This window comes from Pseudochaenichthys georgianus, unplaced genomic scaffold (assembly GCF_902827115.2).
Source record: "Pseudochaenichthys georgianus unplaced genomic scaffold, fPseGeo1.2 scaffold_223_arrow_ctg1, whole genome shotgun sequence".
Lineage (NCBI taxonomy): Eukaryota > Metazoa > Chordata > Actinopteri > Perciformes > Channichthyidae > Pseudochaenichthys > Pseudochaenichthys georgianus.
The window spans coordinates 142,364-169,636 of record NW_027262869.1 but is presented as its reverse complement, the minus strand read 5'-3'; the positions used below and the strand labels follow the sequence as shown (position 1 = coordinate 169,636).

The following is a 27,273-nucleotide window of genomic DNA, read 5'->3' as shown; positions in this document are numbered from 1 at the left end:
CACTCGACTGTAGACCACTTGGAGTAAAATCCATGTGAAAATTGCTTCTCACTGTTCTCAGGTCAAATATGTATATTTGATAAAAAATGCGATTAATTTCGATTAATTAATTACAAAGCCTCTAATTAATTAGATTAATTTTTTTAATCGAGTCCCGGCTCTAATTATTAAGTTATCAAAGATTGAAACACTAATCCTCCGACTAGCACCTTCGTTCCTGATAAATAATATCCTATGTCATCCGAACTTAACTTTAAATCTGGGGGTTTTTTTTAGTTGTTAAAAGTTATTTTTATTTTATTTTTTAAAGTTATAGATTATTTTTATTTTTTTTGAGAAAGTCTTTTTGTAAAATATTAATAAAGTAAATTAAAAGATAAAAATTATGCTAATTTTAAAATCTGAAATGTTAAAATAAAAATTGTAAAGTGTATGGTTTTGACCTTGAGATATGAAAATAGAAATCTAAATCCAGTGTGTACAGTGCATACCGACGGGTATGGAATTATGCAAATGCCATAACTTGTGTTAGCTTCAATAAATTGGTGTTTGAATATTCTACAGTCTAGTTTGAAAGTCTATTATGTAAAGCAACATCCCCAGCCATTTGGCGAGGCGCGCACCGAGCCTCAGTCCGCGTGCCTGTAGCAGCCACGGTCGACTCCAAAAAATCCCCGGCATTTCGAGAAAGAAACCCGAGTTTCCTTTTGCCGTGTTCGGGTCCGTCTCGGAAACTTCCCAAGACGCTGTCAGGGTCACCAGTGTAGTGCCGAGAGAAAGGGAGTCGGAGGCGGTGCATCGAAGGTGCAAAACTGTCTTTAATGAGCAGCAGAAATGCAGGTGTTGTCGGGTCGCAGCCCGGGTCAACAAGAGAAAGAGCCAGGAGGGCACACAACATATAAAGGTAACCACATATATGTCCGTGTGGAAACAATACCCCCAACTCTAGTTCCATGTGTGGATTATGTAACCCAGTGTATTAAAGGTGGTCACCACACTTGTATCTATTTATACTTATGACATGTTCCGACCTCTATATAAGTGAGGTTCTGAGCTCTTTTAATTCCATCGTGTCACCGGGCCCGGGTACAGGAGGGGTAATATGGTTCTTATTATACATCCATGGGTATTATGAGCGTTGTGGTTCAACGGTTCAACCAATCTGAATCGCTTCGTGAAGCAGTCACGTGGTATCAACAGGCAGCGAGACTTCGTTTGTCATCGATGATGTCACTGGCCCAAAACGATACAAGCCTCGATACATGCTTCACAAAAAGCTTCGGGGATTACTCGACACACGCTCCGACGCCTCGGCGCAACCATAGACTGGGGCGCAACCATAGACTGTATATATAAATGGACATAGTGTCCGTGACGTCACCCATAGGATTCTGCAGAGTTGCAGAGAAGCCCTTAGTAGGCAGAGTCGCCCACTAACGGCTCGATTGTGATGTCAGAGTCTAATCCCGCCTGCTCCAAATAAGGGCAAAGAGGCGGAGCCGAGGCGGGACCTGCTGCCTCCGAACTGGAAGTAAACAGAGCTAGCTCAGGCTAAGAAGCTAAGCTAACATGAAATACATGCATACCAAGTTACTGCTAACAGTGTAATTCCCCTATATAAACGTTACATTCATAATCAAATGAGACAATCTGCAAGAGAATTAGCTATATTTTGTTATTCTTAATGCTTGTCATTCACACGTTGAGAAAAGACGGACTCCACCGCCCGGACCTAACGGAGCCGCAGTCGGCTAGCTCTGGGACGCCGGCTGGAGCTAGCCCCCTGCGGCTCCGTTAGCTCCGGCGGCCACCACTGGGATAATTGGGTCCCCTATTAACATTTGCTCCCGTTTAGCATTATGGGCGTCATAGCCATAGACTATAAAAGTCTTACCCAAGGCTGAATCATAAACTAAAATGTATATGTATTAGGGTTGTCAGTCGATTAAAATATTTAATCGCGATTAATCGCAAATTAATCGCACATTTTTGATCTGTTCTAAATGTTCCTTAGAGGAATATTTTTCAAGTTTTTAATACTCTTATCAACATATGAGTGGACAAATATGCTTTATGCTAATGTTTATTATCATTTAAAGAATGACACATATTCTCATGAATATTAAACACAACAACCTCTGAACATTACAAATATTCGCCTCAATTCAACCTGGAACCTCTCATACAATACAAATGGTGTGTGTGTGTGTGTGTGTGTGTGTGTGTGTGTGTGTGTGTGTGTGTGTGTGTGTGTGTGTGTGTGTGTGTGTGTGTGTGTGTGTGTGTGTGTGTGTGTGTGTGTGTGTGTGTGTGTGTGTGTGTGTGTGTGTGTGTGTGTGTGTGTGTGTGTGTGTGTGATGGATTGTTGGAGCTATGTGCAACTCAAGGCATATGCTCGAACGGGAGCTGCCTGGACGCTGCAGTCATGTTGCACTATCCGTGCTGAGTGTGCTGACTTCTCCTACAATGTCCCGCTGTCTGCTTCCTGCATAAAGTCAAGTGCTCGGCGCAGTTGTGGCGAAATGTCGCTCCTCTGTTTTCATTTAAACAGCTCCTTATATCCGTTAGCATCTGGTGCTAGCTAGCTGCGCTAACAACAACACACGTAAGGTCTCTCTCTCGCTCGCTCGGGCCACACACACACACACACACACACACCCTCCCGGTCCTCCCGATGGCCAGTCGGTGCCTGCCGGTGAGCGTGGAAGTGTGGTCTGCTGCAAGCGGGCGGCAGGAGCGGGGCTGTCAGCATCAGCTTGCAGATGGGATTTTAAACTCGATGCGCTCTGAAACTACGGGGCGGCCAAGGACAAAAAATACACATGCGTTAATCGCGTTAAAATAATTAGTGGCGTTAATCTTTTTTTGGGTTAACGCGTGAATGCAAAAAAAGCCCTAATATGTATGCATAAAGGGTTAAGTCCTTAGCTGGCTAATAAGTAACAAGCTAAGCTAACCAAGCACACAAACGCCTGTGAACGGGGTTAAAATGTATAATATTATCATTTCAGACTTCTTGGAAGTTCTGTTAGTACATTCAAGCGCACAGCACGACATTTTAATTGTCTGGTATTTGTAACAATATTCCCTAAAAGGCACAATCACCACGGACACGGATAAAGCTAAAGGGTCAAGTACAGTATATGAATGACTAACGTTGTAGCCTCTATGGTTGTAGCTAGCAGAGTGGACAAGTTGCTGTTAGCTGACAGTGAGGCATGTACGTGTCCATCAACGTGACCACGCCCTAATTTATGGAAAAACTTTAAGACCTAATATAAATAAAAGGAATTCACTCACAGATTCATAATCATGAAGGTGGAATCTAACTATCGTTTTGGACTACACCATGTGCTCTGTTTGACAAACCCCGTTTTTGTCACCATTCATTGCAATGGCTGGCGTCTATGACACGTGATCTTCACATTTCTCCCTGCAGAAAAAAAAAACATGGCCGAACTTCGTTTTATTCTCGGTGGAAAATGCCTATTTAAAGTTACTTTGGCCATTAAAATGCGTTTTGATGTAATTTGATGCAAGAAATATGAGTTGTTATTTCAGATTGTGTGTGCAGTGGATGCACATGATCTTTAGTTTGCTAGTTATTACGAAGATTACTTCAGGAAATTGTGTCCATTCAACGTTTTCATTGTTACCAAGGTGGTTGCTAGGGACGCTGCTATCGATATTATTTCTGTTATGTTGTGTAACTGTTTAATGGTGTTATCTTTATTGCTACCCCCTTCCCCGTCAATGTATAGTGTTGGTCCACAGCGCAAACGTATTAGTTTAACAAAATCCGCATCCAAAGATACGTTATTTTCCAGGCATCTTTTCCTCTTAAGCGACACACATACACCGTCATCTACTTTAGAATCACTGGAAAAGTCTGCGAGAGTGTGATTAGAGCTTGAGAAGCAGTCCTGAAGAACCTTCATCGCAGGACAACAAAAAAGACAAACATATTGTGTCGAGCAGATTGACTGTGACAAGGCAACCGGTAATTGTTTGAGCAACACATCCGAGCCTTTGCAGGGGATGCCCACTGCGGGTGGCAGAACAGACCTGAGTCCGGTATGGGATTAGTTTTGTATCATAAAGATAAAGCAACACTTTCTCAGAATAAAGCAAAACTATGAGTTTAAAAGGAAAAAAAATAAGTCAAGCAAAATAAAACTATAAGTTGCAAACAAATCATCTGTGTAATCATGTAAACTATAAGTATTTGTTCTTTGTTTTAACATAGGTTTTTGTTTGCAGTTCTTGTTTCTTCTTCCTCAATGATCAAACTGTTGCTCTCGCTGCAGCTCTCTTTTGCGCTCCCTCAGTTTTTGTTTGAGATTTTGACACAAACCTCTCAGGTGGGCGGGACTTTCAGGGGTGCGTCCCCATTGGCTACTCAGTTTTTGAGTGACAGCCCAGTCCTCCAGCGATTGTCCGGTGCGGTAGCTCGCTGAGCGTGGACAGAAGACCCCCAGAAGAACCAGCATTTCAATTATTATAATACTACAAGCAGTGTTGAAAGTGTGCCGGTCCTACCCGGTCCTTAGTACCCGGTAAGAGATTTCCAGGCGGTCCGGAGGACCAGGAAGAATTGACAGCTCCACCCGTGGAATTTATACTACGAAGGGAAGATATTTTGGTTTGGATTACTGGTCTGGGGGAAGCTCGTGAGTGTGTGTGTGTATACGTGTGTGTGTGTTTGTGCGTATTGTGTTTGTTTCCCGGGGAAAACCCTCACGAGAAACACCGGCTGTTGTTATGCCTGCAAATCCACGTTTATTTAACTTCCGGTTTTTCCCAGAATAAAATAACATTTAAACTGACGGTATGTTTAAGGTACATTATGCCATAAAACAGATTTAAATTTCTAACAGTCCCTCCTTACACCCCTAAAAGGTTAATACACTAGATACACACAGCAGCATGTGAGCAGTATGAACAGTCTGTATTAATACACTAGATACACACAGCAGCCTGTGAGCAGTGTGTATTAATACACTAGATACACACAGCAGCCTGAGAGCAGTATGAACAGTGTGTCTTAATACACTAGATACACACAGCAGCCTGAGAGCAGTATGAACAGTGTGTCTTAATACACTAGATACACAAAGCAGCCTGATAGCAGTATGAACAGTGTGTATTAATACACTAGATACACACAGCAGCCTGAGAGCAGTATGAACAGTGTGTCTTAATACACTAGATACACACAGCAGCCTGAGAGCAGTATGAACAGTGTGTATTAATACACTAGATACACACAGCAGCCTGAGAGCAGTATGAACAGTGTGTATTAATACACTAGATACACACAGCAGCCTGAGAGCAGTATGAACAGTGTGTATTAATACACTAGATACACACAGCAGCCTGTGAGCAGCATGAACAGTGTGTATTAATACACTAGATACACACAGCAGCCTAGGGAGGTGTTCCAGGCACGTCCAGCTGGGAAGAGACCCAGGGGTAGACCTAGGACCAGGTGGAGGGATTATATCTCTTCGCTGGCCTGGGAGAGCCTTGGGACCCCCCGTCTGTAAAGCCGGTGTGTCCTTGGGCAAGACACTTCACCTGAACTTGCTCCTGTGGGTATTGTCCACAGTTTCTGACCATTGCATGTGTGATATATGTGTAATGTGTGTATATGTAAAGCGCTTTGAGTCATTGAAAAAGCGCTATAATAAATGTAAGGAATTATTATTATTAGTCAGAGCTGGTTGATGAGGGGAAAAGAAAGTTTGGGGCTCTCTGCTGGAACTGATACCCCCGCGACCCGACCACGGATAAGCGGGAGAAGATGGATGGATGGAATATATATATAATATATGTAGATCCTACACATCCACTGGACGTGGATTCTAAGAGTACAATATACACTTCTCTCCAGAAAGATAATCAAAAAGCGTTTTAATGCCAAACTATTCCACAATGTACGATTTTCCAGAGAGGGTTATTTGTGAATAAACGGGAGCATGTTGTTTCTCACACGACCACACTTTAAAACGTGGCTATGGGTCGTAATCTAAGGGGCTTAAACAATCGACCTCTTTGGTCGTGTTTTGTAGGAGGGCAGGCTGGTCTGTTTCTAAGGCCATTTTATTTGTGGTAGTCTGATCATTTCAACAAGAGAATAGAATCAAACTGAAAACATCGTAAATATGTTCCAGATACATGAAGCAGATAATGAACAGTGAAACTCGCTCATGGACTTTAAGGTGAAGACTTTAAGAAAAGGTTTTCCCACACTCTTTGTAGGAGCCATTTTATGGGTGTTGCTGGCGTCTCAGTTTACCTTATTTATATGAATAGTGCAATATCAGGGTCTATGCAGGAATCCTGAAGTCAGATTTAATACCTTTGAAGACCCTTTCCATACATTTTAAGACCTCATCGCAACTTCCAGTTCTAACCGGGTACATTGGCGACACACTTTACCCCACATGTACTATATTGATTAGCTAAACAGAGTGCAGACAGACTAGCCTCCTCTCCACATGAACTTCACCCTCTCTGTGAAGGTCAGGGTTAATGCAGCATGCTGCTTTGCTGCTTCTGTGCTCTTTCATTCCAGTAGAACCATCAGAAACCAGTAGAAACCAGTATTTGACCAATTAACAAAACAATTGACAAAACTTTGAACTATGAAATATATTAAACTTTGGTGAGCTTCAGCGGGGTAATGCCATATAGGAGCTCTCTCACAAACACCCAGGGGTTCAATTGGGCTGGGGCTGTCCGGGGCTAAGCCTGGCACATAGGACGATGCTCTGACGTCATCACCCTCACACATTTGTCATATGTTTACAAAAAACGATATATATGTTAAGACTTTTCTCGTTCTTAATATAGACTATATGTGTTGACCTTACTTTAAAATAGCAGATCTCTGTGACCGGATATAGTTTGGCTTAGACCCCGGCCCCACGAGGACGCATACAGTAAAACGCAAACGCAAAAAAGTCTTCCGTTCACACGCATTCGATTCATTAACGCGTCCGTTCACACTAGACCGCTGGAAATGCTGGAAACGCTGTAGTACATATGCCAGGCCTGTAAGTGGCGATGCTGCCGCCACAAAATACACCAAAAGCAGCAGCGAAGAAGACCCCGGAGCATGGTTGCCCTTCTGTTTATTCTCCACGGTGGACGGCGTGTTCTCCTGCTGTATATCTCTCAGGTATACCCCCCCACCGAGCGGAGCAAGGCAACGAAACTTAAAATAAGAAGCAGCATTTTATGGCACGCTATGCATGGGGCCACCTTTACCTCTTTCACACCAACGCAACTCCGGTTCAAGCTCCGTGCTAGAGCTTTTCAGGTTCAGAACCAGTTCTTCGGTTTAGCTTTGGCTCTTTTCACACCGCCCAGAGTCCGACTGCTAATGCGTCGTTGCCTCATCGTTTGCGTCATGGCGTAACCGTTTGCGTGCCTGCTTCATAAAGTCAAACCGCGTGGATGAAATCAGTTGCATTCATTTCTTATGGCTCTATCTGCAGCTTTTCCGGAGTCATTTCTGTGGTTTAGTTATATTCTTATAAAAAAAGTGTACTCGTGTCAATAAAGGTTTTTTTAAAACACAACTGCTTCCGAGGTCGGTCTTATTTCTTAAGGTGGACTGAACCATGAGTGTGGAGTAACGTTGTATCTTTCATTTAAATGAACTGTAACCTTCACCCAGGTATGTAACAGCTGTTCTCAAATGAACACGTGAAGTTTAATATTTATAGTTTTATAGATTTATAATGAGTTATAGAGAGGCGATCAACGTGAATGCTCAGGTTCCACCTTAACACGCAGACACGTTGCTTCACCATGAGCAGAAACCTTTATATATACAGTCTATGGCAGAAACACTAAAACTCTTGTTAAGTTTCTCCATCGTTGTGTACAAACTGGATAAAACGCGGGCTTTTTGTTGTTGTTCAGGAGTTGATCTGCCCCTGCCCCCGCCTTGACGTAAGCGTGACGTATGCGGTGCTTTTGCTCTGGCCGGACAATTTTTTGGATCTTGAAACGAACAGCTAAGAGGCTGCTCCGCTGCGGTGTGAAGAGGAAAACCCGGTGCTTTTCAAGCTCCAGCTCCGAACCGGCCCTGAAACACCGTTGGTGTGAATGAGGTATTAGAGCCTCTCAGCCTGATACCTTGAGGGGGTTTCCCGACATGTCGTTGCAGTAAATGAAAGGGTGTTTCATGTTGTCGTTGCTGTGGACCTTCTTAATACCTTGGAAAATGCCGTTTAATAGGCTTAATTTTCGCTAAATTGATTGATCAACTTTTAATACTTTTTAAGACCCCGCAGACACCCTGAATGTTATTTTTAACACTTGGTGGTGGGGTGTATAAAAGGGGTCATAGGTGACAGGAGAGGAAGTGGACACAGGAGGAAGAGCATACCGATTCTACCAGACGGCCAGCCCAGACGATGTTCATACTACAACTATTGACACAGTGTACTTAAACCTTGGTATGTAAAGCAATAAAACAGCGCGCTGTCGGCAGACGGACAGAAAACGAAACTCAAAGGAACAGTGAACATTATGCCTGTCAATTCTGACGTTACGTCAACAGATGGCGCTGTTGGGATGCGATCTGTAATGGAAAAAAGGATTACCCAACACAAGGCCAATAGATGGGAATTGTTTATTGTGAAAAAAACTAAATATGCTTAATTGCGGCTCCTACACTCTGAAACCCACTATGGTTTTTCTCCTGAGTGAACACGAAGATGTGATTTGAGAGCACCTGATGTAGTGAACGTTTTCCCACACTCTTCACACCAGTAAGGTTTTTCTCCAGTGTGAATACGGTGATGTGATTCTAGATTACTTGATTGAGTGAACGTTTTCCCACACTCTTCACAGCAGTAAGGTTTTTCTCCTGTATGAATACGTTGATGTGTTTTGAGAACACCTGATTGAGTGAAAGTTTTCCCACACTCTTCACACCAGTACGGTTTTTCTCCAGTGTGAATACGTTGATGTGATTTGAGAGCATCTGATCTAGTGAAAGTTGTCCCACACTCTTCACAGCTGTAAGGTTTTTCTCCAGTGTGAATACGTTGATGTATTTTGAGAGCACCTGATGTAGTGAAAGTTGTCCCACACTCTTCACAGCTGTAAGGTTTTTGTCCTGTGTGAATACGGTGATGTGTTTTGAGATTACTTGATGTAGTGAAAGTTGTCCCACACTCTTCACAGCTGTAAGGTTTTTCTCCAGTGTGAATAAGTTGATGTGTTTTGAGAGCACCTGATTGAGTGAAAGTTGACCCACACTCTTCACAGCTGTAAGGTTTTTCTCCAGTGTGAATACGTTGATGTTTTTTGAGAGCACTTGATGTAGTGAAAGTTTTCCCACACTCTTCACAGCTGTACGGTTTTTCTCCTGTGTGAATACGAAGGTGGCTCTTTAAATGTCCAGATGATGTAAAGGATTTGTCACATTGCTGACAGCTGTGACGTCTCTCTCTTCCTTTCGGTTTCTAGAACAGACGGACAGAGAAAGAGAGAAAGTCAATCTAAAAAGCATAAATACACAAGTTAACACAATAAAAACTCATTTAATATAAACCTTGAATTAACAAAATACTACTTAGCAACTGTTTGTCTTTATTATATTTGATACAGTAATACAGCAATATTCTAACCAAAGTATATACCAGAGGTGGGGGACTCGAGTCACATGACTTGACTCGAGTCACATGACTTGACTTGCCTATTTTTTGACTTGAGACTTGCTTGACTAACATTGATAAAAGACTCGACTTGACTTGGTATTCATGACTTGAGACAGATGACTCGAAAGGACTTTACTTTTTAAAATAAAGTATTTGCATTTGTATTGTACGAAGCCCCTACAGGGCAATGAAAGAAAAAAAAGAGAGAGAAAGTAGGAAGTGGAGCGCAGAGGAGACAGCCGTTTCATTGCAGACTGTTATGTTTATGTGGGGAAATACATACATTATTTGAGATATATTTCAAACTCGGACTTCATTTTAGGGACATTTCGGCCAGGGGTGTAGAGTTATTTGTTCAAGCACCGGATCGGCAAAACAGGAGAGTCTGTGAACCAGTCTGCCTTGACCTATGTATTCATGTCTGTGACTCTCACAGTATCTGCTGCCCACAGCTGCTTTATAGACGAAAACCCTCCTTCACTTCATGAAATCTCTGCAGCACCAGGAGGCAGTAACGAGCAACTCAGCAGAATCTGAGAAGAGCAGCACCAGCTGCAAAGAGCTGTGCCTTCACTGTGTTTACCTTCATTAGAACAGCTAACGAGCGAGCGACCACACACACACACACACACACACACACACACACACACACACACACACACACACACACACACACACACACACACACACACACACACACACACACACACACACACACACACACACACACACACACACACACACACACACACACACACACACACACACACACACACACACACACACACACACACACACACACACACACACACACACACACACACACACACACACACACACACACACACACACACACACACACACACACACACACACACACACACACACACACACACACACACACACCATTTTGAGAGACCATGCTTTTGATCCTGTGGATTACATTGGCCTTCTGCAGACCATGTCTGGCCATTCAACTTTCCAAGACACACCTGAGTAGGGCTGTGCAATTAATCGTATTGTAATCGCGATTACGATTATGGCTTGCGACGATTATGAAAACAGCATAATTGACAAAAGAAGATTATTTTGCTGGGTGCGCTTTCGCCCCTCCCTAAAAGCCCACTCGGCCACGTGGGAGTGACATGTGTTGCGAGTGTTCAGCGCGAGCGAAGATGTCAGAACAAGAGCAGCAACTCGTTAAAAAGAAGGGTAAAACTATGTCCACTATTTGCAAGTACTTTGCCATTACATTTCACATCGCTAAAGATATGTGGCCAGTTAGCACTGTTAGCAACCAGGGCTTTAAGCAACTTGTCAACACGTTGGACAAGCGTGACGCGATGCCGTCTCAGTATTATCTCAGCAGGTCTGCGCTGCCTGCACTATATGACAAATGCCGTGGGGAAGTTGAGAGAGATGTGGCTTCAGCTGACTACTTTGCTACCACAACAGACCTATGGTCTAGCCCAGGGGTGCCCAACCAGTCGATCGCGAGATGTGTCTAAAAATAGAACAACAATATTCTGTTTTATCGTTAATGTCCTATAACATAATCTTCCTGTGCCAGAATAATGCACTTGAACGCATCAAAGCTTTGTGATTGGCCGGCGTCACCCCATGAGTCGGGGCGTGGCTGAGGGTCTTCAGTACAGGTGGCTTGTCACCTGCCTGCGCTCATCTCTGAAACCAGACCATGTAAACAGGCTGGTGTTTCTTGCAAAAAATCTTTAAGAGATGACATGAGCAGCCCTACCAGCATTTGCCATGGTGGCCTAAACATTTTTATTTGGTCTTAAATTGTAGTTCAACATTTATTTCCTGTTACTTCTGGACCACGAGGGTTGGCCAGCCTTCAACGTTTAACTGAGTGGAATATGTTGAATATGTTTTACCAAAATGTTGGCTATATGTTAAGGAGTTTTCAGTAGGTTGTGACAGTGCACTGCATCATATTTGATTTAATTTATTTTGGTCTAATTTATTCATATTAATAATATATGTTTAGTATGGTTTTGGAAGTGCGCTCCAACATATTTGTTGATCTTGTTTATTGGTAAAATATTATTTGTTTTAAAGTTCAATAAATGGTCAATGAATAATCGTCAAAATAATCGTGATATCAATTATTGACCCAAATAATCGCGATTATGATTTTTGCCATAATCGCACAGCCCTATACCTGAGTGACAGCACGAACAGGTATGGCGAGGAGCCCCGGCCTCTGCGCTGCTACAGCCGCGAGGCTATGCTAGAGCTACAATGCGATCGGCCTCCTACGAATACACCAAGCCATCTGTGCTCTTCGTTATTGGATGAAATCCCTCGGGAGCCGCTTAGAAACACCAGGAAAAAGAGACGAGGACTCACATCACTCACAAACCTGCGCTCATTGAGCAACAACGTGGACACACTAAGGACACACACAAGGTACTGTCATGAATTTCTCGAGGCCTCTTGATTATGTTTCACGGAAAGTTTGCTCCAATCTACGATGCCTGAATCTCTCTCTGAAGGACCCGGACTCGCCCTTGTTCGAGCAGACAGGGATGCGAACTCGGGGAAAACCAGAGGAGGCGGTATTTGTGTGTATATTAATGATCTGTGGTGCCGATCATACTCAGTCAAATGTAAAACCTGCAATCCCAACGTAGAAATTCTCGGCATGACGTTAAGACCCTTTTATCTGCCTCAAGAATTCGGGTGTATTTTACTGTTTGTTGTTTACGGGCCTCCCAGCGGCAGAGGACACTGTGTTCACGAGCTGCAACTCAGCCACCCCGATGCACCGGCAATAGTGCTCGGGACATGAAGCAATGTCGCCTGGAGACTGTTACCTGGGTTCCAGCAGTGTGTTAGGGATCACAGCAGGAAAGACACTATCCTGGACAAATGCTTTGTTAATGATAAAGGAGCCTATGTGTCTAAATACAGACACCAATACTGACCTCGGATCATAATGTTGTGAATATGATACCAGTGGATAAGACCAAACTCAAGGGAACCAGAAAAGAAAGTAATAAATCATATGTGACTAAGGACAAAAAACAAAGACTACGGAGCACTTGAACAGACAGAGAAAGAACTGAAAGTCAAATTGAGGGAATCAAAACACACAGAGAGCTTTTGGGAAATGCTTTTAAAGCCAAAGACCCCAAAAAAGTGTGGGACACCATGAGAACCGTGACAGGAATGACCGCCATGCAGCCCCTGTACATTGATGGAGGCTGTGAGAGCAACTTGACCAAACCCTGTCATCACAACCAATGTAGGGCCCCCCAGGGCTGCAGGAGTTCAGCTGTGCTCTCAGCTTCTTTTTATGACCTTACTGAACTGCTGTCTATAGTGTGTTTTGACTTTGACCGTCTAGTCATTGTTGGTGATTTTAACATCCATGTTGACAACCCCCAGGACAGAGGGGCTAAAGAACTGTTTTGTGTTCTTGATAACTATGGTGGGGACCCTCTCATGACATCCAACTATAGGCCCATCAGTATCTTACCCATAGCCTCCAAGGTATTTGAGAAATTGATTGCCAAACAAATCATCAATCATCTCAACAACAGCTCCTTTCCACTGCATCCAATGCAATTTGGATTCAGGGCTAATCACTCAACAGAAACAGCGACATGCTTCTTCATGGAGAAAGATAAGGCATCAATGGACAGGGGTGGGGTTGCGGGGGCCATGTTCCTTGACTTACGGAAAGCTTTTGACACTGTTATTCACAACATCTTATTGCAAAAAATACTCAACTTACATGTTTCTATAGAATTCACCAACCTCTTTAATTTGTATCTTTCATCCCGCTCCCAATGTGTTCAAATTGAGAACCATAAGTCTAGTGTTTGTCAACTGGAGTACCACAGGGCTCTGTATGGGGCCCAATCCTGTATAAATGATCTGCCTTCTGTGTGTGGAGAATGTGATGTATTAATGTATGCTGATGACAGTTGTTTCAAGTACAAGTACTGAGGAGTACATATTGACACAAACCTCAATTTCAAAACCCATATCAAAAAGGTCTGCAATAAAGTAAAGTGCAATCTGTCAAATTACAGATACATTAGAAACTTCCTATCATCTGCAGCAGCTAAGCGATACCTTCACTCCATGGTCCTCTCCCACATCAGCTACTGTCTGATCAGCTGGTCTGATGCTCACTCTGCAGCTCTAAGGCCACTGGAATCACTGTATAAACAAGCACTGGCTAGAGCTTGTACTGGCATATGATTTGATTGGATGACGCTTCTACCGAAAGCTTCAGAAGCTTCAAAAGTTGAACATTGCTCAACTTTTGCAGCCTGAAACGCCAGGAAAGCTCCGCTCTGCTTCCCACAATGCAGTTCGGCGAAAAGTGACGTCACCCCATTCAAAGTGAATGGGCAGACGCGTTGGAAACCGTTTTTGAAGCTGACGAAGCTGTAGTGTGGACGGGCCGTCAGTCAGAACTGCACCCCTGTCAGACGAGACATATACCAAGTGATGACACGTTAGGCTCGTGTTGTGTTCAAGGACCCTGACGTTGGCTAGGAAAAACAGGCACTCGCTTCTTTAATTTTTTTGCGGTCTAGATTTCTCTAATTTTTTTCTTTTTTGCTTGCGTTTATAAATTACCTCGAGGGACGTACCAAATTGTCTCGCGGGCCGTATACGGCCCGGATGCCGGAGGTTCCCCACCCCTGGCTTACTGCATGGCTATTGAGACCACACGAAGGTTCGCAACAGGCTCACAAATGTGAGAGTGGAAAAACTGGTTGGCATTCGGCAAACCTAAGGCTCTTTGAGCCGGAGACAGAGCCATCCTCAACAAGGCTGGACAGTGACACTGCAGAGGAAGAGTGTGATGTTGATGAGGCCCAGGAAGAGCCCGTTGACTGAAAGGGTTTAGCCAAAATGCAGAGGATCGCTTGAAGGAAGATTTGCATGTTTAATGGGACTTTGTGGAGGGAGAAGGGCTCTTTTCATTTAACATTTTGAATGGGACTTTGTGGGGATCTTTGGATGGGGGTGCATTTTTGTTCATTTTTTAATGAGTGGGGTTGGGGGGATGAGTAACATTTAACTCACAATTCCTGTTTTCGGTCTTCAATGAAACAAATAATTGTTCGATCAAATAATTAAAACTATGCCAGAGCCAGCGGCCCACCAACGGCAGCGGCCCAACGGGAAAAGTCCCGAATCTTCCGATGGCCAATCCGAGCCTGCTCACACACACACAACTGAAACTGAAAGTCATTTGCAGACATATGTATACATCTCTCATACACACATGTGAAACGCTCTCACACACACAGACACAACCGCGTTGCAGTCGGGAGGAAAATAAATGTGGAGCGGCACCTCACCACTTCATAAGGAGTTTAACCGTGACACTTTTCGAAATCCCGTTTGTGTCCCCCCATTTTACAAATAGGCCTATGTTTATTATTATCTTTTAACGCAAGCCATCATCGCCACGGAGAAGCACACAGCCTCTGTGAGCGAGCGAGACAGAGGGAGAGAGAGAAAACACACCTTTATCTATTTAATATAGCCTAGTTGTACAAAATAAAGTAAGAAATCATTCCAATGTGTACTATAGGACAGTAAACAGTTTAAAAGGAGAGTGATTAGTAAAATATGTATAAATAAAAAGAAAGAATGCTAACTAGGTAACATAAGATAAGAATGAACAAGTTTAAATGATTTGTTATTGGTTGTGATCATATTCTAAAGATGTTTGGATTATTGAACAGTATACAGCATAGAGTGTTGAGAGATGTATCCACAAATTCTTGTTGTGCTCAAAGTGCACCAGATTGATGCTTTTAACTTCAACATTTAAAAAAAAATCATACATTTTCTTTTCACTGCAAACGGGTCCCACAGACCCAGACAGCACACAAAGGTTAAAGGGAAGCATATAATAATGTTAAAATGTGCTAAATATATACACTGCAAAAAAACTGAAAAAGAGGAGTAAAAGTAGCCCCCGACTTGTTTTATGTTTTGAAAGTAGCCCTCACCCTAAAAAAGGTTGGTGACCCCTGTTATAGGACGATACATTTGACCATTTAAAGCTTGGCCTACCATTTTATTGGAGCGGCAGGTGGGGCTTGAAAAGGCCCACCTGTTCAAAGTGGGCAATGCCAGAAAAAGTTTGAGAACCACTGAACTATAGTAACGCAGTGTAGGCGGAGCCGTGACGTCATCTTCAATGTGTGTCACTACCCGATCTGCAGCCCTGCCCTATCTGCAGTGCGCATGTGCGAGATGGTCCGCCATATTTGACAACTCCATACGGCAACTCTAATGGGACATTTGACACAGTGGCGTTTGGCAAAGCAGAAAAAGAACACTCAAAAAACCCCACAATATTAATCTAAACGAGAGAGATGAGTTATTGTTATTACAACGTGACTTCACTATTATTGAGCAACTCCTTTTGTTGGGTCATTTTATTGGGTTAAGTACATTGTCAGAATAAGTGAGAAATGGATGTAACTTCTGTTGGACAGCCATCATACATGCTGAAGAAATATTGACTAAATGTATGCAATATGTATGGCATTCATAATTTATATCTAATTACATTAACTGTGAATGTCCTTCATTTTATTTCAAATAACAAAATATTTTATTAAAGATATTTGAGACGTTCATGACTCGCGCATGCACGATGCAAATCGGGCAGCCGTCTAGACGTCAAATGTCCCATTAGAGTTGCCGTATGGAGTTGTCAAATATGGCGGACCTTCTCGCACATGCGCACTGCAGATAGGGCAGGGCTGCAGATCGGGTAGTGACAATGTGAACCACAAAACCAACATCAGCCGTTAGCTGTTCGCCCTCAGAGCTCACAGCTCCTCATACCTGTTCAGAAACTAGACAGAATTTAAACAAGTACAAACCACAGACTGTCCGTGTCATGGCGAATACAGTTGCTGGTTTATTTATGTCTGTATAGGCCGTTCCGACCAGAAGAGTATGTGACAGACAAGAAGAGGATGTGACAGACAAGAAGAGTATGTGACAGACCAGAAGAGTCAACTCTAATGTCTAACACGTAATGTGGAGAAAGAGATGTCCTGGATGGGTTGATTGTGCGTTGATCTGTTGGTAATGCCTCGGGGTTCCGGTGGGCATGTAAACACATGCATAATGCTGCGCTATACTTTGCGGCCTCACCCAGTTGCATAGCGACACTTATTGTTCAGGTGTCTTTTAATAAGCAGGTAGTCTATCATTAGCTAGAACTAGCTGCATCTGATCGATATGGACATAAACGCGAGTGAAGTCTAATCTGACGGGAGAGAGATCAGCTGCAGCGGTGAGCGGACAAAACACACACTTCAGGTTAGAATATCACACGTAGCTATTTTAATGACCTCTCAAACTACCGTAACTAGTTATAGATATGTTTAGTTTCACTGTCAGGTCCCTCATTACTGGATCCGCGAGCTGCATGATACTGGCATGATAGATTGCCCGATCGGGCACCCAGCAGGTGAGGCTTCCTTGCCCGAGCTAGATACTAGACGGCCCCGGGCCATCGGGCAGTCCTTAATGTCGAGCCCTGCGTCACACCCCTAGTAGATGGCGCTCCGAGCTGAATAAGGGCGTCAAATGAAGGCAAGACGCCCGCCTGGCGGAAACGCTGGAATTAGGAATATCTTGTGATGAAGTGCACACTGACCTGAGCTCCAGGGGCCTCCTTCTTCTCCTCCATGCTGCTCATCAACTGTCCTGATGAAGACCACAGAGCTGCTTCATTATTAATATAATACAAATATTTAGATATAATTCATCATAAACTGTCAGCCGTGAAGAGGAGGAATTCAAAGAGTTTATTCAATGATATGTTCTATTTCTAGATGCTTCTATGTAGTGTTTTATCACACCACGTGCAGTGCCTTGTCTCATCTATGCTGCTGTGTCGTAAACATGGTCCAAATGGATCCATTTGGTCAATGTGATGCTAAGCAGAGGAGAACATGATAGAAAGGTCAGATAGTTATTAACGTTACATGCACATGACTTTAACCATTACGATAACAACTTGGTTTTCTGTGTAAATTCTTATTAATATAATACAAATATTTAGATATAATTCATCATAATCTGTGTAGCAACTTACATTCTAACTTACAGTTCACAGTTAGTTCACTTTTATTTCATTAAAATGACTTTATTCACGTAGAAAGTGACATTAATGGATGTTTGAACCACGGTTATAACGCTATCCGTGTGAAACTATCACTAAGTTAACACAGAAAGCAAACATTAGCTAGTGAGACTGTTTAATGTACTCCATGTATACAGTATTTTCTGTATATTGTGTATTCTTTAGATACTCTAGTGATATGTGTCCTGTGTGTATACTTGCTGCTAATGCTTCATTTTTATTATCTTATTGCATCTTTTAAATATGTTTAACTCGTGTAATGCCTGAAAACACTTCTGCTGGGACACAATCATTTCCCAGTTTAAGATAAATCATTATTTAAATAAAGTATATCTATTTATCTAATTAGCTAAACCGTCGCTTAGCTTAGCGTTAGCTGCTAACTGAAGAACCCCATTCATTTTAATGGGAAAATGCTACGTCACAGTGAATGACGATGCTAATAAGCTAGTTAGCATACATTTAAAACCATATATATGGCAAAGAGCACCAACACAACAACTCAAACCGTCTTAAAGACAACTGGTGTAATAAATAACTAACATAAAGTCAGCTGAGCATTACAAATCAACTGTTACTCCCCAGAGCCGAACTGGAATAATAACTGTAGCTGTTAGCCGATAGCCGTTAGCTTTCAGACTGTAGCTTTCAGACTGTAGCTGTTAAACTGTAGCTGTTAGACTGTAGCTGTTAGACGGTAGCTTTTAGCCTTTATTTAAAGATAGTTTGAGACTATTTTTGTCGCACATTTTAAAGTTTTTTTGTGAGTTTCTTTCTTCCAAGATTATAGCTGTTGTGTTAAATAAGATAACTTCTGATTCGTGATTAACTGTAAGCTAAGAGGTGTAAATACACTTAATGAAACCTCTGCAGGTGTTTAATACACTCACCTCTTCTTTTCTCCTTCTTCTCCTCTCAAGAACTTTAAAGGTGCATCTTCTTCTTCTCTCGTTTTCTTCTTCTTCTTCTCTCGTTTTCTTCTTCTTCTTCTTTCGTGTTTATTGGCGGTTGGCAAACCAACTTGTAGGTGCATTACCGCCACCAACTGGACTGGAGTGTGGACAAGAGACTGCAGAAAACAAGAAACAAAACAAAGAACCAAAACTCTAGATTATTTTAAAAGTATCAATTTCTCTTAGAAACATAATAATCTCACAATATATATTGCCTGATGTTTTCCCTAACAGCCCTGATAGCGACAAGTCATGGAATGTTGCTTTCTTCAGTGTCTGGAAAAGCACATTTCTCTGAGTACTATATTTCCTGCAAAGCAGTAAAACATGCTCAACAGTTTCTGGCTGGCTGCAGTGTACACACTTTCCGGTTGGATGCTTTCCTATTATACTTAAAGTATGATTGAGACCTGTATGTAATGGCACTCTTGCCACTATAGAGCGGGGTTGACGCAATCCAAAACAATAAGCAGCCGAAGGTTTTCAGTCAAAAAATATACAATTTATTAACAACAAAGTATTGACTTAAATAGTCTCAAAATATTATACAGTATTTCGGCGATATGCTTTCCTAACTAAACTATACTTTGTTTGCAGTCCAATTTGCAACACCAATCTCTGTCTGCAATTTGCGGTCGAAAAACTGTTCCGCTCCCCGTCTCATCAGGTCTCCGAGTTACCTCACTTAAATACACACCGGAAGGTACAAGGAAACAGATCATATTTACGATATCAAATTAACAATCATTTCATCAAAAACATATTCACCATGGCAATATAAATCCTTTTCCATCATTACATCATTTATCAAATTATGACTCGAAATAATAACTTTGTGGCTCTAACATACCGGCCCCTAATTGTTGACGCAGTAGCAAAACAATTAATACATTATAATAGAGCCACAAAACAAGCAGTTACTCAAAATGTAACCGTCATCAATATACAATCATTGTCATAGTTCATAGTCCAATGTTTGTGTGTGGTGTGTTTGCATGAGTTCAAGAGGAAAAAGGGGAGGGGCATGTGTATGTGTGTGATACTGGGTGTCAGAGGTTACCAGCACATGACACCTTGTGTTCAATCAACTGCTTCCAGAAGCAGACAGAGCTTGTCAATTGGTCGCTGTAAGGTGCTACTCTTGGTTTTCACCAAGACACTGCGGACAAGCCCTTTGGACCCTGACAGTGTCTTTATCACCCGGTGCTGTGTTATCCACGATGACGACGAGGTCATTGGGGCGAAGGTTCCGTTTGGGGTTGTGCCATTTGAGTACAAGTCCTCCTTGTGAAAGAGTCCAGGTGGGCCCCCTGGAAATGAAAAGTTTATGATTAAACGTTATTTGTCATCGTTGGAGCCAGTATTTTGATTTGATAAGAAAGGCCACCTAATGGTGACGTCTGTAGTCAACGCACTATAAAGGACTACAATTCCCACGCCGCCTGCGCTGAAGCCACAGTGATGGGCAACCTGTTGGAGAGACGCCGTCGAGGAACAGTTTTAACCATACACATACACAAATCGTACAAGTACCCTTTAAGTTATGAAGTTATAGAAGCCTTACCAAGAAGAAAGAATACCGTCGTTTGTTATTTGATTTGAGTTTTGCCTCTTTGTTTTGAATATTGTAAAGGCCTCTTTTCTTTGTTGCATGTGTAAAAGTTTGTTATTTTATTTTGAGCAAACACATCGCAACATCATCCAAACCATCGGAGGCCGAGTAACTCTTCAACTGTAAGTAATATAAAGGAAAGAAAACGAGTTAGAAGTGTCTGTTTAGGCGTCTAGTGGCTTGATAGAAAAACAAGGAATGAAGCCACGACAATCTTTCTAGTCGGACCCATTAGAGTGTAAAAACTGTAGCTATAAGTATCTGAAATAAATATGTACTGAAAGAATAACTGCATGCATTGTTTCTTATGCGCAATTACTTCATTCTGTCTTTGTGTTTTTCGTCCTGCATTTATTGGGCCCCCCTCAGAAGATAACTGGCCCCAGTCAGAATATAGCATGGTGATGCAGTTGGTCCTCTAACCTGTAGCCTTTGACCTGATGAGGCGTTCTCTGCCGGTTATAAAGGAGCCATGAAAACACAACAACTTCAGTCTAATACAAAAATAAATACATTTATGTCATCAAGTTTTTTTATTGAGCACATTTTAACAAGGCATAAATAAATCAATAAGATATCGTGCAAAGGAAGCATCTTATAAAACTACTTTTAAATGCAGTAAAGAAAAAGCCAATACAAATTAAAACAAGATGAATTGTAATAAAAAAAGGTTGCCCTGCTCTCCTCTGTGTTTCAGTCCCGGTCTCTAAGCCCCGCCTCCAGCCCCTGGTCTCCCTGATGGAGGGCTCCACCTGTCGGGGGGGTCCGGTGTAGCTCACCTGTGATATGTGACTTCAAACAACCAAAAAGAAACATCAAATGCAGGGACGCGGAAAGTCAGTCAGAGTTGGGGGTGCGGGTGGGGGTGCCTCGCAGCGGCGAAACTGTGGCGCTTACACTGCGTTTGCGCTTCAGATGAGGCTCCCTCCGCAGAACGAGGCCCCACGCAGTCTGCGTGATCTGCGTGATCTGCGTGGAGGGAGGGTCCGGTATAATAGCGTCACACTAAATGCAGTCATTTGGTCTTTAGCAGCAGCTTGTGAGAGCAGCGCGTTCATCGGTGTTCGTTGTCATGCTGCCAGCTTGTTGACGGCCTGTGTGTTGATGGGACTTCTCATGCTCCCTAAATGTTTCCTCTGCCTTTCGCCAGTTCTTAAACCGTGCTTTCACAAAACTCCCATCCCTGATCTTGCGCTGACGAGCTTCTTTTCTATAGCAGAGCAACAGAAGAAGCACACTGCATGATCCCTTTCTCTTATCGTGAAGCTTTTTAGAGACTGCTTACACTGAAATGCTAACTCAAACACACTCAAAATAAAACTTTTGTATTGATTTGATTAGTGAACTTTTTGGCGTTGCAGTTACAACTCTCCGCCAGCAGGTGGGGGTGCTGCAGCCCCCTCAGCACCCCCCCTTCCCACGGCCATGATCAAATGACTAAAGAAACATCAGAGAGAAGCTGAGTTACTGCAAGGAGAGGAGGAAGTACTGAAACATACACAAAGCAACCACTTAGAAAGCAAAAGGACTGAAAGGGGATCAAAACAGACGACTTAGAACGATCACATGAATACAGAACAAGTGTTAAAAAGATGCAAAAAGACTGAAAGTAGATTTGGTGACGCAAACAAAGACACCCCCCCTCGCTTGGACCTTACAACAGGAACCTAATCTTTAAATTCACACAATTCAAGTTGTATATCTCTACCACTCCATCTTAGTGCCAAAGTCTGTCCCCTCCCAGAGACGTTGATCGCTTCTCAGGAAAGAAGAGTAATGATGAGAAGGAAGCAGACGTTGTGTCAGAGTGGAACATGTCCATGTTGCTGAGCAACAGACAGGAAGCAGGGGGCGGGTCTCTGACTCTGGACCTTCACACTCACATGTGTTAATATGTAATCCACTACAATAGGCGAGTTGCACGGGATGACGTATTTCCATTTCCAGTTCATTGAGCGTGCGCTTGTAAACTTCCGGTCTGCGGTAGAGCGGTAGAGGGGGTGGTGGCAACACTGGACTGTGACTGGACGAGAGATGGCAGAGGGAAGTGACGAGGCAGGAAGTTAAGTTGAAGGAGGACACTCTGATAGTGAGTAAAAGAGAGTTTGTACTGTTTATGGCAGAGATGATCAACTGTTCAGCGCAGACTAAAGCCAATTTAATTGTCAAATCATCTGAAAAGTACCTTGATGTGAAAGGGATGCACTGGGGACACGTGAAAGATATCCTGAATGATGACGTCCAACAACCTCAGACATGGACTGGATCATCCTGATGGTGGTAATTGTACTGCAGTGGAATGCTAGAAGTTTAATTGCAAATGGACAAGAGTTCAACAAATATATTGACAACCTGGGAGAGAAACCTAAAGTTCCTTGTATTCAGGAAACATGGCTGAAAGCACAACTGGGTTTTATTGTGAAGGGATATCCTGCAGCTAGACGAGATAGGGACTCTGGCAGAGGGGGAGGAGTCGCAACATTCATACAGAGTGGGATAAGTTACAAAGTTATGCATGTAGGTACAGATCATGAAGCAATAGTTATAAGGGTATGGAATGATAGAGGACCTATAGATATAGTGAATTATTATAATGTGGGAAATTAGATCAAAGTATATTAGAGGATGCTGGGGGTTCACTGCAAGACAAAGTAATATGGTGTGGGGGTTTTAACTCACATAGCTCGCTATGGGGAAGCAGGAGCACAGATGCAAATGGGGCAGTAGTTGAGGAATGTATAGATGACCTCGGGCTAGTGTGCATTAACACTGGAGAAGGAACACGATATAATTGCACGAAGAATATAGAAACAGTACTCGACATTTGTATCTAGTGCTTTAGCAGGTATAAGTACATGGAATGTGGTGAAGCATACTACAGTGGGCAGCGATCATTATCCAGTAATGACTAAAGTTGGGACCAACATAAGGTTTGGCTAATTGGGATGCCTTCCAAGTTGTAAGTACGAATAGATGTAAAACACTTCAAGAGGAAAATGATGATGATATAAATAAATGAAATGATGAGCTGGTTAAGGTTATCATTCATTCAGCTAAAGAAACAATTCCGGAAAGTGCAGGAGTTAGGCGCACCAAGGGTGTACCCTGGTGGAATGGTGAATGCAGTGAATCCATTAAAGACAGGAATAAAGCATTCAGGCAACTCAAACAACTCCATTCTCAGGAAGCTTTGAATCAGGGTGAAAGGGCCCAGGCTGTAGTGAGGAGAACAATAAGAACGCAGAAACACACTTTTTGGAGGCAATATTGCAATAGTATTGGAAGAGAGTACAGCTTGCTGGTGTTTGGGGCATGATTAGGAGGATGGGGGAATTCGAAGGAACTATGAGTTGCCAGTTTTGAGCAGAGGGGACAAAATGGCTGTCTCAAACGTAGGAAAGGCGGAACTTCTAGCTCAAACATTTAGGAAAGTTCATAGTTCAGATAACCTTACAGAGGAAGCCAGGCAGTGCAGAAATAATACACGAATGGAAAACCAGAGGATATTGGATAGAGTAGAAGCATTAGGAGATCAGTTGGACCTGCATTTTAGTATGTTTGAGTTGAGAAGAGCAATTATTAGTGCTCGCCAAACCACTCCTGGGAAAGATGGTGTTTGTTACAAAACGCTGGAACACATGACAGATAACTCTCTAGTCATTGTGTTGAGGTTGGTTAACAGGGTGTGGGATTCTGGCCAACTTCCTTCAGAGTGGAAACAAGCGATAATAGTGCCCATCCTGAAGCCAGGGAAAGACCCTTCAGACCCATCTCGCTCCAGGCCTATTGCCCTGACATCTCATTTATGCAAAATCATGGAGAGAATGGTTCCAGAAAGGTTAACGTATATCTTAGAAAGTAACGCTCTGTTGTCCCCATATCAAAGTGGGTTCCAGAGGGGTCGGCACACAACGGATTCTATATTGTGCTGAGAATCAGACATCAGGAAAGCACAGACCAACAAGGAAGTAGTGATTGCAGTCTTCTTTGATGTTGAAAAGGCTTATGACATGCTCTGGAAGGAAGGACTCTGGACAGGAAAATACAAGTAAGAGTAGGTGCAGAATATTCAGGTGTTTATGCTGTGGAAAATTGTACTCCGCAAGGCAGTGTGTGTGGTCCGTTGCTGTTCAATATAATGATGCATGACATCTTTAATCAAGTTCATCCAAGTGTGGGGAAATCTTTGTCTGCAGATGATGGGGCTTTGTGGGCAAAAGGCCGCAATGTAGCACATGTTGGAAAGAAAATACAAGCTGCAATAGTTGAAGTGGAGAAATGGACAAATACATGGGGATTCAAACTGTCAGTAGCTAAGACGCAGGTCATTTGTTTTACCAAACGGCATAACATTGCTCCTATATCGTTAAAATGGTATGAGCAGCCTCTTGAACAGGTTAATACAATAAGACTTCTTGGTGTTTGGTTTGACGGAAAGCTAACATGGAGCAGTCATATAGGAAAGGTTCAAAATAAATGTAAAAAGGTCAACAATGTACTTCGTGTTTGGCGGGGCAGGAGTGGGGAGCGAGTAGGTCATCACCTCTGAATATATATTGGGCACTCATGAGACCTGTATTCGATGATGGGTGTGTAGCGTTCATGGCAGCAGCAGAATCTAACCTTAAATAGCTGGATGTCCCACAAGCTCAGGCCCTGAGGATATGCAGTGGCTTTTAAAACATCTCCAGTATCAGCAATGCAGGTGGAAATGGGAGAAATGCCTTTAAGGATAAGAAGAGTGAAGTTAATGTTGCATTCTGGGTAAACCTTCAGGGGCACAGTGATAGTCATCCTGCGGAAAGTATCTTGAAAGACTGCTGGGAGCACGATGAGTCACATTTAACAAGTGCTGGATGGATTGGCGATGTTAAAGCAGCAAGTATAGCTTTGAATCAAATGCAGTATTGCCCCACAGCTCCAATCTGGTCCATTCCACCCAGGTTGTTCCCATTGCCAAGTGCAGACCTCAATATACGAGAGGAGTTAAAGGAAAAGAAAGAACTACCAGTATGGCGCTTAGTCCAGAATCACTTTGCAAGATATCACTCAGACTCAACAATCATATTTACAGATGGCTCCAGAGATCCAGAGGCAGGGCGTGCAGGGGCAGCAGTGTATACCCCAGTGAGGAATACACATATAGAGAAAAGGGTAACAGACCATGTGTCAGTGTACACCACAGAGTTGTTGGCATTGGTGCTGTCATTGAAATGGATAGAGGAGAAAGAAATACATAACAGTGGAATTGCATCTGACAGCTTTTCAGCATTATCGAGTATACGATCAGGCAGATCTTCATCTGGAACGGACATAATAAATGAAATATTTCTAATTGTATATCAAATGCAAATCACAGGCATAGCAACTCGTTTCCTCTGGGTTCCTGCTCATGTTGGTGTGGAGGGTAATGAACAGGTGGATATTCTGGCCAAACACACACTCAGAAGTATGAACATAGACATATAAGTTCCACTCAGCAAAGCGGAGGTTCAAACATTCATTCAGAAATATGCACAAACAACATGGCAAGATCATTGGGACCTTAGTGATACAGGAAGACATCTTTATAACATTCAAAGGTATGTGGGGGGTGGAAGGAAGGTGGGGGTTGAAAGAAGGGAGGAAAATGTCTGTTCTGGGATGAGAATAGGTCATACAGGTCTCAATCATACTTTAAGTATAACAGGAAAGCATCCAACCGGAAAGTGTGTACACTGCAGCCAGCCAGAAACTGTTGAGCATGTTTTACTGCTTTGCAGGAAACATAGTACTCAGAGAAATGTGCTTTTCCAGACACTGAAGAAAGCAACATTCCATGACTTGTCGCTATCAGGGCTGTTAGGGAAAACCAGAGCTATTTAATAGAAGAGTTACGACACCGGAAGTCCAAAAACGCTTATCGTCACGTGGTTCATGTAGACGAGGGATCGTTCCCCGGAAGTTCATGGCGGGCAATGTGAATGCATTGATAACAGGAGATAGAACTACGATTTTTGGTAATTATTAGTGAATAAAGGTTTTGATTTGCAATATTTATACAACAAATCGATATGTGTATGTATTTACATCAATATGTTTTCAAAAATAAAATCGAATTTGCTAATATTAAGTGATAATATTAGGATTAGTGTGAACAACTAGTTTACATGTTACTAACAGTGCCTTGGTTAAAGAGCCTGTTGCTGTTTATTTATAGCTTTGAATTCTTTCAAACCAATATTATCTTCTTAAACTTGTATGGTAGTCAGGAGCATCACTTTCTAATGTTTATTGATACATTTAGAGGGAGGGGATCTAAAGTAATGCTTTAAAATTCAGATTGGATCCATTTCTACCATTTTCTTAAATTCATGGTAGTTTCAGTAATCCCCTGGTAATTGAGGACACAAGTTATCTAAATGACTAATGTCGTCTTTATGGCTTTCAGAAAGGACAGGAGACCGACAGGATATGATGATGATGATGATGATGATGATGATGATGATGATGATGATGATGTTAAATGTGTTGCTTTAGGAACATCCATTGCAAATACATGGAATTCAATAAACATAGAAGAGCATATCATGCAGTTTGTCGGTGCCTTTTCCTCCGTGTTGTCCTGGTTTGCTGTGCTGCCTCCTAGTAGCCACCATGGTTTGATGTGCTGCCTGGGGATGCTCAAATCGCTCAGAGAAAGGAGTACGAATGTACGGCTTCCCCACTGACACAGAGCGGAGGAAAAAATGGCTGGCTCAAGTCAGCAGGAGCAATTTCACGACCAACAGCAACAAAATATGTGATTTATATACAAACACTGCATTTGCACTTTTTCACAAAACGAAAACCACACCATTGGGAAAGCTTAATGTTTTGTTT

The 27,273-nt window shown here is 42.6% G+C and overlaps 1 protein-coding gene, 1 long non-coding RNA gene and 1 pseudogene across 2 annotated transcripts in view; 1 reads left to right on the top strand and 2 right to left on the bottom strand.

Annotated features, from left to right (window-relative positions):
• The window catches only part of LOC139433344 (zinc finger protein 91-like), a 189,056-nt pseudogene that overhangs the window by 20,099 nt on the left and 141,684 nt on the right, over positions 1-27,273 (top strand).
• Positions 1-27,273, bottom strand: part of LOC117441960 (uncharacterized) — a 605,495-nt gene that overhangs the window by 464,530 nt on the left and 113,692 nt on the right. The window contains 1 exon segment of the mRNA XM_071202313.1: positions 8,704-9,410. Coding sequence (XP_071058414.1) covers positions 8,704-9,410 — 707 coding nt within the window.
• Positions 19,418-21,299, bottom strand: LOC117441967 (uncharacterized). The gene is made up of 4 exons (XR_004551474.2): positions 20,732-21,299; positions 20,365-20,532; positions 20,216-20,270; positions 19,418-20,110 (listed from the first exon to the last, which is right to left on the bottom strand). It is a non-coding gene; the product is annotated as an uncharacterized lncRNA (long non-coding RNA).